General features: G+C 40.6%; 1 protein-coding gene across 3 annotated transcripts in view; it reads right to left on the bottom strand.

The window, feature by feature from the left end:
• The window catches only part of mib2 (MIB E3 ubiquitin protein ligase 2), a 201439-nt gene that overhangs the window by 14802 nt on the left and 171175 nt on the right, over positions 1 to 15462 (bottom strand). For all 3 annotated transcript variants that reach the window (XM_067970398.1, XM_067970397.1, XM_067970399.1), the window contains 3 exons: positions 14108 to 14264; positions 12252 to 12406; positions 6993 to 7119 (listed from right to left, as the gene is read on the bottom strand). In XM_067970398.1, the coding sequence (XP_067826499.1) occupies positions 6993 to 7119; positions 12252 to 12406; positions 14108 to 14264 (439 nt within the window). The remainder of the gene's footprint in view (positions 1 to 6992; positions 7120 to 12251; positions 12407 to 14107; positions 14265 to 15462) is intronic.

Here is a 15462-nt window from a genome sequence, read left to right as displayed (position 1 = left end):
TAACATAGCAATACAGAGAGCTTGTTATAATGGGACACAGTGAAAGCCCAGGCTGATTACGAAAGAGTTTAAAAAATAAGATTTTACATTAAAGACGTCTCTACATGTCAGCATTGGTTGGCACGATATTGGAAATTTGCATTTCATGTATTACGAAATGATTTGGATTTAAAAGGAAAATGATCACTGTCAAAATATCTAAAAACATTACAAATATCTAAAAACAGCAAACCTGTCCCTTTAAACCAAAAAGTGGTTTGTAACGTAGAGATGTATAGGACCAGAAAATCATTGTAGTCCATTTGGACAGTCCCAAAGGTAAAAACTTACCATACTATACTCTGTCTCCTATACCACTCAAATCATTTCATTCACCAAACAACTATGCAAATACTGCTTGAATGTGCTGACACAATATTCTGCAAATTTCTGAGTGTCCAAAGCTGGAGGTCTCCAAAGATTGGAGTGAATTTTAAAAAGGTAAGAAGATTTAACAAAAATACATATTAGATTTATCTTTTGTTTATTGTTGATTTGCATCAGTTTTCCCCTATGCATATTTGTTTTTTTTTGCTGGGGAGGTAAGCAATTTCCTGAGTAATCGCGAGTAATATAAGGTGGCTTTATGGATGTGCAATACTGTCAATGTCAGATGCACAGTACTCCTATTATGTATGGCATTCTTTAATATAAAATCTGTGACTTCCAAAGACCTACATTTTTGGGGGTTTGTAAGTTTTCTTCAGGTCTCAAATTAAAACTAAATGCATACAGCCAGATTTCCTCCCTTTTAGTAATAGAATTGTGCCTCTCTGGCCTTGATTATGAATAGCAACAGGAAAAAAAGTAAATAGGGAAGCGTAGTGCATAGGTGTCACTGGTTTCTGTGGCACTTCACAGGAGTGCAATCAGATGAAAATTAACACTGAGCCAAAGGAGATATTAGGGCAGGTGACTAAAAACTTAATCACAGAGGTAAGTTTTAAGGAGGGTCTTAACGGAGGAGCCAGGTGTGTGTTAATTGTATCCATGTGATTTACGTCAATTAGTGTTAATTCTATTCAGGTGGTATGTATCAATTGGGGACTCTCTTGCATCCATTTATAAGAGAGCTTATCTAGAGTGAGTGGCGTTGATCTCCGTGAATAAAGGCTTGGAAGCAACCGAAGACCAGGCTCTGGTATTCTATCCTTCACCACCTGGCTATCCAATTTTGAACAAGGCGGAGAGACAGAGAGGTTTAGGGAGGGAATTCAGAGGTTAGAGTCCAGACGGCTGAAGGTATGGCTGCCAATGGTGGGGTCAAGGGTGTGGGGGTTGCACAAGAAGCCAAAGTTGGAGAAATGCAGTGTTCTTGGAGTGTTGTAGAGCTGGAGTAGGTTATACAGATAGGGAGGAGCGAAGCCATGGAGTGATTTGAACACAAGGATGAGAATTTTAAAATAGAGATGTTGGTTGACCGGGAGCCAATGTAAGTCTGTGAGCACAGGGGTGAAGGGTGGAAGATGGGAAACCAGCCAGGAGAGCAATAAGAATAGTTGAATCTGGAGGTAACAAAAGGATGGTTGCGGATTTCAGCAGCAGACGTGCTGAGACGGGCGGTGTTACGGAGATGGAAATAGACAGTTTTGGTGATGGAGGGGATATGGGGTTGGATGCTCAGCTAGGAGTCAAATAGGACGCCAAGGTTGCAAACAGTCTGGTTCAGCCTGACACAGTGGCTAGGGAGGGGGATTAAATCAGTGGTGAGGGAACGGAGTTTGTGGTGGGGCCCAAAAACAATGGCTTCAATGGGATCAAGGTCGGGGTGGCAGGCGGAAGCCCCATGAGGGAAACCTAGCCCCAAATGTGGAAAATTTAAGTTTAGGTCCTTCTGAATCTAAAGTGTTTATCAAAATTGCTCAACTCATGCGTTATCATCATAGCAGAAGAAACTATCAATTTACAGTCCACTGTTTCAGAGATCATTTTGAAACATGGGCATAAAACAGCAAATTCTACAGTAGTGTTGTGATTTCCTCCTTTCCTCCCAGCAGACCCCCCCTAGGGTGGTGCTTTACAATGATACACTACCATTAGACTTTGTGCAAAAGTAAACAAGCTGGAAAAGGAACACAGGCACCTTGTCACAATTACTACCCTGGGCTTTCAGTCATTTATAGCCATTTCCTGAAAAAAAACACTTGATAAATCCAGCAGATTACAATTATTTGAAACATCTGGCAATGTATAGTTTTGAAGCACATACTTTAACATAAGAGGCCCATGCTCACATAGACAAGGCTGATCAAAGACACACACTTGCACTCTATAAATTAAAAGCATTGAGCTTTTCCAGTTCAAGTGCAACAAATAGATGATGTGGATGGTTTTCATCTCATTGACTCCCCACAAACTGATGCCGATCAGGCGTGACGGAGTGCTAAATTAGATGGAAATCAGTTCCAACTGATTTCCGCTTATTTTCAGCTCCAGTATATTTTAGAGTCGGGAATGTCTTGCGTGCTAAATCCTACTGTGCAGGCAATACAGGTCACCAAGTCTAACCCACCCCCAGGAAAGCCAGCATCCACAGTTCCTAAGTGCAGTAAACTCACGTGGGAGATCATTTAAAGGTTTTCTTGCTGACACTTAGGATTTCATCCCGTCTTCGCACTGAGGACACCATCCCATGTGTTGTGTGGCACTATCACCGTGCTAAACGGGATAAATTCAGAACAGATCTAGCAGCTCAAAACTGGGCATCCATGAGGCGCTGTGGGTCATCAGCAGCGGCAGGATTGTATTCCAACACAATCTGTAACATCATGGCCCAGCATATTCCTCACTCTACCATTACCAACAAGCCAGGGGATCAACCCTGGTTCAATGAGGAGTGTAGAAGAGCATGCCAGGAACAGTACCAGGTGTACCTAAAAATGAGGTGCCAATCTGGTGAAGTTACAACTCAGGACTATATGCATGCTAAACAGCAGATGCAACATGCTATAGAAAGAACTAAGCGATTCCACAACCAGCGGATCAGATCAAAGCTCTGCAGTCCTGCCACATACAGTCGTGAATGGTGGCGGACAATTAAAAAACTAACAGGAGGAGGAGGCTCTGAAACATCTCCATCCTCAATGATGGCGGAGTCCAGCACGTGAGTGTAAATGACAAGGCTGAAGCGTTTGCAACCATCTTCAGCAAGAAGTGTCGAGTGGATGATCCATCTCAGCCTCCTCCCGATATCCCCACCATCACAGAAGCCAGTCTTCAGCCAATTCGATTCACTCCACGTGATATCAAGAAACTGCTGAGTGCACTGGATACAGCAAAGGCTATGGGCCCCTACAACATCCCGCCTGTAGTGCTGAAGACTTGTGCTCCAGAACTAGCCGCACCTCTAGCCAAACTGTTCCAGTACAGCTACAACACTGGCATCTACCCGACAATGTGGAAAATTGCCCAGGTATGTCCTGTCCACAAAAAGCAGGACAAATCCAATCCGGACAATTAACACCCCATCAGCCTACTCTCAATCATCAGCAAAGTGATGGAAGGTGTTGTCAACAGTGCTATCAAGCGGCACTTACTCACCAATAACCTGCTCACCAATGCTCAGTTTGGGTTCCGCCAGGACCACTCGGCTCCAGACCTCATTACAGCCTTGGTCCAAACATGGACAAAAGAGCTGAATTCCAGAGGTGAGGTGAGAGTGATTGCCCTTGATATCAAGGCAGCATTTGACCGAGTGTGGCACCAAGGAGCCCTAGTAAAATTAAAGTCAATGGGAATCAGGGGGAAAACTCTCCAGTGGTTGGAGTCATACCTAGCACAAAAGAAGATGGTAGTGGTTGTTGGAGGCCAATCATCTCAGCCCCAGGACATTGCTGCAGGAGTTCCTCAGGGCACTGTCCTAGGCACAACCATCTTCAGCTGCTTCATCAATGACCTTCCCTCCATCATAAGGTCAGAAATGGGGATGTTTGCTGATGATTGCACAGTGTTCAGTTCCATTTGCAACCCCTCAGATAATGAAGCAGTCCATGCCCGTATGCAGCAAGACCTGACAACATCCAGGCTTGGGCTGATAGGTGGCAAGTAACATTCGCGCCAGACAAGTGCCAGGCAATGACCCTCTCCAACAATTGTAAACAATTTTACAACACCAAGTTATAGTCCAGCAATTTTATTTTAAATTCACAAGCTTTCGGAGGCTTGTGAATTTAAAATAAAATTGCTGGACTATAACTTGGTGTTGTAAAATTGTTTACAATTGTCAACCCCAGTCCATCACCGGCATCTCCACATCATCTCCAACAAGAGAGAGTCTAACCACCTCCCCTTGACATTCAACGGCATTACCATCGCCGAATCCCCCACCATCAACATCCTGGGGGGTCACCATTGATCAGAAACTTAACTGGACCAGTTACTTAAATACTGTGGCTACAAGAGCAGGTCAGAGGCTGGGTATTCTGCAGCGAGTGACTCACCTCCTGACTCCCCAAAGCCTTTCCACGATCTACAAGGCACACGTCAGGAGTGTGATGGAATACTCTCCACTTGCCTGGATGAGTGCAGCTCCAACAACACTCAAGAAGCTCAACACCATCCAGGACAAAGCAGCCCACTTGACTGGCACCCCATCCATCACCCTAAACATTCACTCCTTTCACCACCTGCGCACTGTGGCTGCAGCGTGTACCATCTACAGGATGCACTGCAGCAACTCGCCAAGGCTTCTTCGACATCACTTCCCAAACCCGCGACCTCTACCACCTAGAAGGACAAGGGCAGCAGGCACATGGGAACAACACCATCTGCACGTTCCCCTCCAAGTCACACAGCATCCCGACTTGGAAATATATCGCCGTTCCTTCATCATCGCTGGATCAAAAACCTGGAACTCCCTTCCTAACAGCACTATGGGAGAACCTTCACCACACTGACTGCAGCGGTTCAAGGCGGCGGCTCACCACCACCTTCTCAAGGACAATTAGGGATGGGCAATAAATGCTAGCCTCGCCATGACACCCACATCCCATGAACGAATAAAAAAAAAAATCAGCCTTTGTGTCAGTTGTACTTCATTTTTTTTTGTCCCCAGCACCACTACTGAAATCAATGGGTTTCCCAATGGAAATCCTCCAAGCTGAGGACCTACAGGCAGATGCCAGTCAGACTACAGTGCCCAGGAGGTGCACTGTGCCCTCCTACCCACATCCACATACCTGCATTTGCAGTAAGTAGGTGAAATTACCTTATAAAAAGGCATATCTTTATTACCAGATGAAGTATAGAAACAGTGAATAATTATGTTATGGCTGCACTTCAAAAAGGAAACTTAGCAGCTGCCATTGCAATAGCCTTCAATTAACATTTATTGTGTGAATATTATTAAATATAACTATACCCATTCAAATAATCAAACACAACAAATACATTTTCTGAATGAGAACATATAATCTTTAAGAACATGAAGGTCTGGCCTTGTAATTAAGAACATTGTGAGTCAACAGTTTGTCTAGAAAACAACTTGTGGCTTGGATAATCTTTGGAAATACTTTGGATTATTAACATCATGTGACATCTGATTAACGTACAGTGTCCTGATATTCAAACATTCAGACCGTGCTGTTGTGCAATGTCCTGTTTGTTAAATAAAGCACGCTTAAGATACATTCATTTGGACAAAATTGTGTCTACAGCTGAATGGAAAATATGACAAAGTCAAATGGATGATTCTGGCTGCGCCTGCAATTCATTTCATGTTGTTAATAAACTCTCGGAAAAGAATAGTCTTTAGTCCCAAACAAAACAATCCTGAAGAAAATATCTTTTAACTCATTCAGAACGAGGCTTTTTTTTTCTCCTGCAAATATACTGATATAGCAGCATTTGGTTAAAACCAAAGACTAAGTTAAAAGTTATGAGAATTCTTGGGGTTATCTTGGAGTCAGTAATCATGCTGCTCTAGGGCAGCAGCCTGCACTGTTAGCTCGCTCACCCAAGATCCTGGCTGCAATATAAAGCAGCTGAAGATTAATTGCGAGAAGTAATGTCAGAATGGTCCCGGGTTTGGGCGGGGGGAGGGTGATAAGTGGACCCTTGTTTATCTAACCAAAATAAATTATCTGGATACTGAAACTTATTATAAGCTGCTCAAATTCACAGAAAATTTTGGGGAAAAAACTTACAGGGCTATGGGGAAAGAGCAGGGGAGTGGGACTAATTGGATAGCTCTTTCAAAGAGCTGGCACCGGCACGATGAACCGAATGGCCTTCTCCTGTGCTGTAACATACTATGATAGTATGACACAAAAATAGGAAGAACGCAAAGATAGAGGAAAAGCAAAAGATTTATTAAAGGTGTGCAACTCACCGATACATGACAAAGAAATTTAATACCGATAGGTGTAATTCTTTCAAAAAAAAGGTGAGCATTCGTGTATAGTAAGTGGAATTGAATTAGCACAGAGACATAGAAAAAGACTCAGAAGGAACATTAGAGACAAAATTAGAACCTGGTAATAATTTGCATGAAGAGCATCAAGATATTGTGAGGAATTTGCTAACAGAGAATTAGGATTACATATACAAGAACCCAACCCTATAGAAATGAACAGAAGATCTGGTGAATATAACACTTGTCTTTAGTTATACCTCTCAAAAATGCATATTTGAATCTTAACATTACTGCGCACATTACTTAAGAAAAATCAGAGCTCAGCACTTAAATTAAGTCACCAGTAGTATTTATTGCGCCTAGTTCCCAACATTATTTGTTTTATTCCAATAATGTTTTGAATAAAGAAACAATCTTTGGTTAGGCACATTTCTCTAATCCTACTTCATAATATTAAGCATTAGAAATGTGCAAAAATATTATTTTTGCAGATATCAAAGTTCAGATGTGTGTATTTGAATACTTAAAAAATTTCAGTGCTCTAAAGGGTTAAACAATCATGTACTCCTTAAAAGATCATTAAATTAAGCAAGATTTCTACCTCTTTAATCAGCACTTCAGCTACTTCTTTGTGGTTGTTGAGGGCAGCGAGATGGAGGGCTGCAAACCCATCCTCCTTCTTCACATCCACTAGCTGCCGTGCTCTGGCTAGAATCTTCTCAGTGGCTCTGACAAAATGAAGGAGAAATGTAGCATAAATTAATGTAGGCATTAATATTGAGAAGAAATGCAATGGAGAATCTGAAATAACTTACAGCATTATGTTTACAAATGAAAGACTCAACTTCCAAGTGATCAAGTTGAAAGTGAGTTGTGTTAGCAGTTATCAGCAGTGACTAATAAGATGTCTGATACCATTACAAAATCCATTTAGAAAAGTGTATAAAGTACCTTAAATTAAAACACCATTTTATTTTGTAAAAAAAATATTAACTTTGCTCTTGTTCTTTATCAGTGTTCAAGGCTTAATCCATCAAGAACAGCTAGTAATTGTTTATGCATTAACAGCTGTTCTGAATGTTGCAATCCTTGAAGAATAATCTGTGAAATCTGAGATCATACACAACTTCTTTAAAGACTGGGAATGCAAATAGCTCCAGGACCCTATCAGAAATAACTTCTCAGTTTGCAAACTCATCCAGTAACATCGGTACACCTTGTAACACAGTCTAATCTTGAAACCATGGTACCATTCTTTCTGAACAGGTGCCAGAGAGAACACTTTGCATATTTTGGCACACCTTACTATCCTGCGACCCACCAATCGCTAGGCCTACTGAAAAATACATATTTTACATTTAATGTGATATTACCTTTGTTACCTCCAGACTGAACTATTCCACTACTCTCCTGGTTGGCCCCACATCTTCCACCCTCCATAAACTTGAGCTCATCCAAAACACTGCTGCCCATATCCTAACTCGCACCAAGTCCCATTCTCCCATCACCCCTGTGCTCACTGACCTACATTGGCTCCCGGTCAGGGAAGGCCTAGATTTTAAAATTCTCATCCTTGTTTTCAAATCCCTCCATAGCCTCGCCACTCCCTATCTCTGTAACCTCCTTCAGCCCTACAACCCTCCGAGATCTCTGCGCTCCTCCAATTTTTGCCTCTTGCGCATCCCTGATTTTAATTGTTTCACCATTGGCGGCCTTCAGCTGCCTAGGCCCTAACCTCTGGAATTCTCTCCCTAAACCTCTCCACCTCTCTCTCCTCCTTAAGATGCTCCTTAAAACCTACCTCTTTGACCAAGCTTTTGGTCACCTGTCCTAATACCTCCTTATATGCTCGGTGTCAAATTTTGTTTGATAGCGCTCCTGTGAAGCGCCTTGGGACATTTTACTATGTTAAAGGCACTATGTAAGTGCAAGTTGTTGTTGATACGTTAGATTTAAAAATAAAATCAACGAAATGGAAGGCCCTTTAATTGACCTATGTATTTCTCAGCTAAACCACTCCCAACACAATACTAAAGATGCTAATTTCAGCATCAGTTTGAACTAAAAGCTGCATTATAATGTATTTTGTATAACTGTACCATATGATTCATGACAGTGCGGACAACAAAACATTGTCTCACTGTTCACAAGCAGTTGGGGGGGGGGGGAAAGAGAGGGAGGATACTGCATCCTACTGAATTAAGAGCGTGCATTTATACAACAACTCAAGATGCCCCAAAGTTCTTCATAGCCAATGAATTACTTTTAATGTGTAGTCACTGTGTTATGTAGGCAAACGTGGTGGTAGCCAATTTGTGCACAGCAAGGTCCCACAAACAGCAAATGAGACTAATGACCACTTTATTTTTCTAGGTGGTGTTGATTGAGGAATAAATGTTGGCCAGGACACCGGGAGCATTCTCCTGCTCTTCTTTGAGTAGTGACATGGGGTCTTTTACATCCACTTGAACAGGCTGTTTTTGTAAAAAAAAAAGTAATCTACCGTAAAATGGCTTCGAGAAAAATGCATGACTCACAAAATATATTTTTACGGGTCTCTTACTCTCTTATTGCTTCCCATGTTTTCCTCTTGTGAAGTCTTAGAACTGTGGCAGTTTCCACTATTGACCATAAAGGGCAAAAAAATCTAGTATGTGTCTTTTTCCAATATTAAAATAATTTATGCACCAGTCAAGTTGCCACAGCTTAAATTGGCTCAGCAAACAATGGCGAGTGAGCAATGTGCTCCCAAACTTTCACAAATCATATTCCTCGTCCAGTGTTTGATGACTATTAGAATCATAGAATGGTTATAGCACGGAAGGCAGCCATTTGGCCCATTAAGTCCATGCCAGCTCTCTGCAAGAGCAATCCAGCTAGTCCCACTCCCCCGCCCTTTCCCCATAGCCCTGCAAATTTTTTCCCTTCAAGTACTTATCCAATTCCCTTTTGAAAGCGATGATTGAATCTGCCTCCGCCACCCCCTCGGGCAGTGCATTCCAGATGATAACCACTTGCTGTATAAAAAAGTTTTTCCTCATGTCGCCTTTGGTTCTTTTGCCAATCACCTCAAATCTATGTCCTCTGGTTCTTGACCCTTCTGCCAATGGGAACAGTTTCTCTCTATCTACTCTGTCTAGACCCTTCACGATTTTGAATATCTCTATCAAATCTCCTCTCAACCTTCTCTGCTCGAAGGAGAACAACCCCAGCTTCTCCAGTCTATCCATGTAACTGAAGTCCTTCATCCCTGGAACCATTCTAGAAAATCTCTTCTGCACCCTCTCTAAGGCCTTCACCTCTTTCCTAAAATGCCCAGAATTGGACATAATACTCCAGTTGTGGCCAAACCAGTCTTTTATAAAGGTTCATCATAACTTCCTTGCTTTTGTACTCTATATGCCTCTATTTATAAAGCCCTCCTTTATTCTCCCTTCAATTTCTCTTCTCTGTGGTGTATGTTTGGCCTCAACTAGAAGCCTCCCGTAGGAGAGCAGCTGAGATTGGAAATTCAACAGAGTCTGGAATCAAAACTGTGCCCAGCCACTCGGATACTGATACTGGTGTCTCTTTTTTTTATTATTACCCAGCATTCTTATTCTATACCCTGATCAAAAAAGAACAAAATCCAAAAAATGGATTATATTGCATAGAATTCATTGAATTAAAATACAGTTATCTGATCAAGACGTTCAGGGGTCAACTTGGAAGAAGAAAATAAAATGAGAAAAGACAAAACTGGACATTTTAAAGCATGTAGTTCTCGTGATGAAAATGAAGTATTTTTGTCTAATTTTGGTTTGGTAGCTATCTCTTTAAATGCAGTCAAACTCCTTATGTATTTTAATAGCCACTTGAGCAGGAATCTTGGACCACGCCTTGTACTGATACCATGTTGCAAGTTTCGTAGGTTATAGGTTTGAGAGGAGAATAATTCAAACTATAACAATTTGTATTGGGCAGAAAACACCTTTTTAAAATTTAAGTGATCAGATATTAAGAATTCCTGGTAATTCTTTCACCGGATATAAAAAGAGATGTTCTTTTGAAATCAAAATCGAAATCAGTTTGAAAATATCTTTCAAAGAAGGACCCAGCCAGTTTGAAGTTGCCAAGAGACTGTTTAGATTAGAGCAGAGACTCCGGCAGGGGCAAGAAATTTATGAAGAGCCGCTACATTATATAAACATTATTTACAAAGTGCTAGCTAGTACTTTGTTTTGCTATCCTTTATGTTATATTGTCCACTTGAGGAATTAGATAAGAGTTATATATTTACAACAGAGGGCTTGATTTTCAACTTGGCGTCCAGGCGTCTAGTGTTGTGGATTGTCTACCCATTTTAGAAACCGCCCGATTTTCAATTTCCATTGAAATCAACGGAAATGAAATGGAGCAGTTCCTGGAAGGGGTGGCTGATCAGCAATGCTAGTTTTATGTCCGGGTGGCAAGTTAAAAATCTACCCCACAATGTCTATTACATGACTGTTACTTAATTTTCTTTCATCTTTTGTTAAACAGAATCGCTTAGTGGTTTTAAACTTAAAATGTGTTTCGAAGTGTAATACTCTATTTGCTCATTGAAGATGAGGTAAATCCTAAAAAAACAGACTGGGTTTTCTATTTGGTTATACTGGGCATGTTACTAAAAGCCTACCTAGATCTTAAGGCTAGGATAGATAACCTTGAAGCTATGAGGAGTTGGAACTTGTCCTTGAGTGTGATAATGACAACTGAAGTAATCTAGTGTAAGAAGGATAAGGCAGACTCAAAAACTGGACTCAACACTTCACTGGAATTGTAGAGTCTAGGGTATTGATTTCCTTACCCATACTTTTAAACAGGCTAAACTAACTAATACCATGTTATGAATACAAAACAGCATTTTTCAATATAATTTTTCACATTATTGCATAACAACAACAACTTGCATTTATATAGCCTCTTTAACACAGTAAAATGTCACAAGGTGCTTCACAGGAGCGTGGTCAAACAAAAATTTGACAGATGACCAAAAGCTTGGTCAAAGAGGTAGATTTTAAGGACCGTCTTAAAGGAGGAGAAAGAGGAAGAGGTAGGCCATTCCACCTTGTATTGCACTGAATGTATTGGAAGGTATATACTGTGTTTTGAATTGTAATGACGGGATCGGAGTGTGTACGATCTGTATTGTATTGTTTTGAATTGTAATTGTATATTTACAATGAACTGTGTATATCCTTAAATTTTATGAAATAAAGTATATTTTGAAATTTAAAAAAAAGTGGAGAGGTTTAGGGAGGGAATTCCAGAACTTAGGGCCCTGGCAGCTGAAAACATTGCCGCCAATGGTGGAGTGATGGAAATCGGGGATGCACAAGGGGCCAGAATTGGAGGAGTGCAGACATCTTGGAGGGTTGTAGGGCTGGAGGAAGCTACAGAGATAGGGAGGGGCGAGGCCATGGAGGGATTTGAACACAAGGATGAGAATTTTAAATTAGAGGCATTGCTGGACCAGGAGGCCAACGTAGGTCAGCGAGCACAGGGGTGATGGGTGAACAGGACTTGGTGTGAATTAGGATAATATAGCTGCTTTTATTGAACAAATAAGTTGCAACAAATTAGCTCTCTGCTTAAAAGGTTGTATGATAAGAAGAAGACTACTGATAAATTTTAAAAAGCACCTTTATGACTATGTGGATTACCATTTGGAACTCTTGTATTTGGAGAACAAAATGAATGTCAAATGGGATTGCAATACCTGCTCTGTAATGTTTTAGGATTAGTGCTGGTGCTTTCTCTAAATGCATATTGCAGGATTTTAACATGACCATTTCTCTAGTTTGTGGAGTGACTCATCAGTTATTCTGCTGATACTTACAGTTTATTGCCTTTTAAGGCTGCGTGGTGAAGTAAGTTGAAGCCACGATTATTTTGTTGGGTGAAGTCAATGTTTGGCACCTCTGTCAGGATCTCAATGATATCCCTATAGTCTTTAGCAATTGCATCATGCAAAGGGGTGTCTCCATATGAATCCTGGAAAGATAAAAACAGGAGAGTTGAGGGTAGGTTCACCAAACTTGTGGATTCTTAAGAAAATCTATGGTTACCCTTTCCCACCAGCTTAACACAAATGCATATTGGTATAGTGCACTTCTGCTAATTACAAGTCTAATCTTCCACAATTATTCACACGTGACAGGAATGCACATGTGGATCACATGAAGTACACTGCAAACCAAAAACTAATTTATGTACCGTTTTATATTTACAACTATATTTATAGGCATGCCTGAGGAGTTAGGTACAGATTTTAGCAATGAAAGATTGGTTAACATTTTGAATGATTAAAAAAAGAGATGAGGGACCATATTTAAATTATTCAAATGATAATTGTCCTATTCTCATGCACTCGAAGCTGCGTATCACCACAATCTGCGTCAGCCAAACCATTAGCATTTTCCAAGTCATGCTTATTGTGACAAAGCTACAAATTTTTTAAAAATGGTTAGAAAGAAAGATATTGCTGTTTAAAAATGTTCGGTAAATTTCCACCTCTCTGTTGTGGACTTGGAGCACAATGACATCAGCTAGGATGCAAGAATCTCAGCAGCCAAGAATAAATCTTAAACTGATCCCTGGACTAGTAGTTAAAATGGTCAGGAGAGCATCTCTCCAAACAGAAGTTTTATTATTAAAAAAGAGAGGACCAGGTGACGCTGTCCTTTCACTTTGGGAATCTTGGATCGTATCCATCCCAGCCTAATCTCCTCTCTCTGTTGCCTGTAAAATAAAATTAACTTGGGCTGTTTTGTAGTGGGCCAATAAAGAGGCCAGAAAAGTGTCTGGATGTTATTATCTCTGCCTCAATGGCCACGTGATATAGCATTCCATGTTATAATAAACCATGTGAAAAATGTCTTCTAACTTTCTCCTTCATTCTTTTATTCATAATCCTAAATCTATAGTACCTTGATACCAATTCACCAGTCAATAGAAACAATTTTCACTACTCTCAAAACCATTCATAATTTTGAAAACCACCATTAAACTTTTACGTTCCCGTGATATAAGCTCCAATTTTTCAAGTCTTTCTTTCACAACTATAACCTCTCATTCTGGCATCGTCATAATAAATCTTTGCTGTACTCTTCCCAAAGCTCTAACACTGATCCTATAATGGGATGCCCATACTACATGCAACATTGCAACTATGACCTAACTAATATCTTGTATAAATTCAACATCACTTCTGTGCCTTTATATTCTATGCCCCATGTATAAAACCAGTGCAAGTTAATAATATATCTCTAACAAAGGCGGCATAGGATCTATAAGTGAAATCCCAATTGTGTTGAACAATATGGTTTTCTGAATTTTGGCATGCAAATAGGGGTGCACTTCCAGAATGATTACCATAACCGTAGTAGCAAAAATCAATTTACTTCACAGCAATTAGCTGCTAATCAGGCCAAATGTTTAAGAGTAAAACGAGTGGCACAGTAACCAACATAGGCTGGATATAAATTTGCATCTTGGCCACACGATGTTTTTGTTGATGATCCATTATCATTTACAGGTTGCCATTGCTCTTTGGATTTTCTCCCACTTTGCATGAACTTACATGTACTCTATACATTACTGCCCCCAAATAAACAGGAAATCCCATTCCTAGCAACAGTCTTTCTTCTTTCTAGAAGTACAAATAAGTTAAGTTACTTGTGACTGTTCTCTCACCTGGAGATTAACATTGCAGTTATATTCACAAAGTGCACGCACCACTTCTGTAAAGCCCTTGTTTACTGCAATGTGCAGAGCAGAACATGTAGAAACATTCAGTAGATTGACATTTGCACCTTTGCTGAGAAGCAGTCTGGCCACCTCAGGCTGGTTTCTGTATAAAATAAGCAAATATTACTGACAAAACTTGACCTGCTCAGCCTGTTAATTCGCACATCAGTGGGAAGCAAATTTGAAACAGCTCCTAGACAATCCAACTGACCACTCAATAATGTCTTAAAGTGAATTTTTCACTATGTTAGCAAAACAGGTGAAAATGTAGTCATGTCAGTTGTTTGTTAACATTAATATTTAACTGGCATTGGATACTGTCAAGTGCATGTGTAAACACGAGTAGCCTGCTTTCCAGGGCCAGACAGCGATACAGAGCCAGCACTCAGAGCAGAGACTGTTCCCAACTGGTATTTTTGTATAACTTCACTCTTAAATTTAATGGTACAGGTTCACCGCAGAGTGCTGGTAAACTGTAACTTAAAATGATATGGTTTTAATCAGTTATTCGGATGGTGCAGATAAAACCATTTCTTCATATCAGGGAAGTCAGCTAGACTGAATCTTTTGGAAATAAACTTGGGAAAGCTGGGAATTTCACCAACATCTGAAATGAAAACAATTTGCAACAATCTCAAAATTCTCATTTTCTTGCGGTCAAAATTAGTTTTTGTGACAATGGATATGATATCATCATATGATTTTGGTTAAAAAAAACCCCACAATTAAATTATAGTCATCAAGTGTTCTGAAGTTTACCCCATGTTTATTGTACAATTTGTCTCTACTTTGTGTATAGTCCACAATGAGGCCTGTCACCTGGAGTCTCCCTTCAGATTACACACATTGGCCCAGGCTTTCCAGCCCTGTCAGGTCAATTTTCCAGCAGATCTGAGGTGGCTGGGGCCAGTAATGTGTTCAACGACATGTTCCACCTGTTTCCACCTTCCCTTCCCCCATGTCCAGAGTGTGTGCCTGACAGGGATCATGTATTGGGCTGGGGTGTCCATGATTCATTAGTCAGTGAAAAGGGGAACCCAAGAAATCCATGTGCAGCCATGACCTGTACATATGCTGGAGCACTGCCTTGCACAGGCCCAAGAAGGGGGTTAAAAATAATTTCCACAAAAAGAAAATGCCATTCAGTAGTCAGCAGAGCCTGCCTACACGACAACGTAGCAGCAGCCTGCCCGAGGCCGAGGCCTGCCAAGTCAAAACTCTACTCTCTTTGCAGTGGGATTCCAATTTGATAATGATCCCAATTTGATAATGATCCCTAGGTCAGAAAGTAGGTTAGAGGG

Source organism: Heptranchias perlo, chromosome 32, assembly GCF_035084215.1.
Source record: "Heptranchias perlo isolate sHepPer1 chromosome 32, sHepPer1.hap1, whole genome shotgun sequence".
NCBI classification, from domain to species: Eukaryota; Metazoa; Chordata; class Chondrichthyes; order Hexanchiformes; family Hexanchidae; genus Heptranchias; species Heptranchias perlo.
Note: the sequence above shows the minus strand (reverse complement) of the source record. Positions and strands in the feature narration are given on the sequence as shown.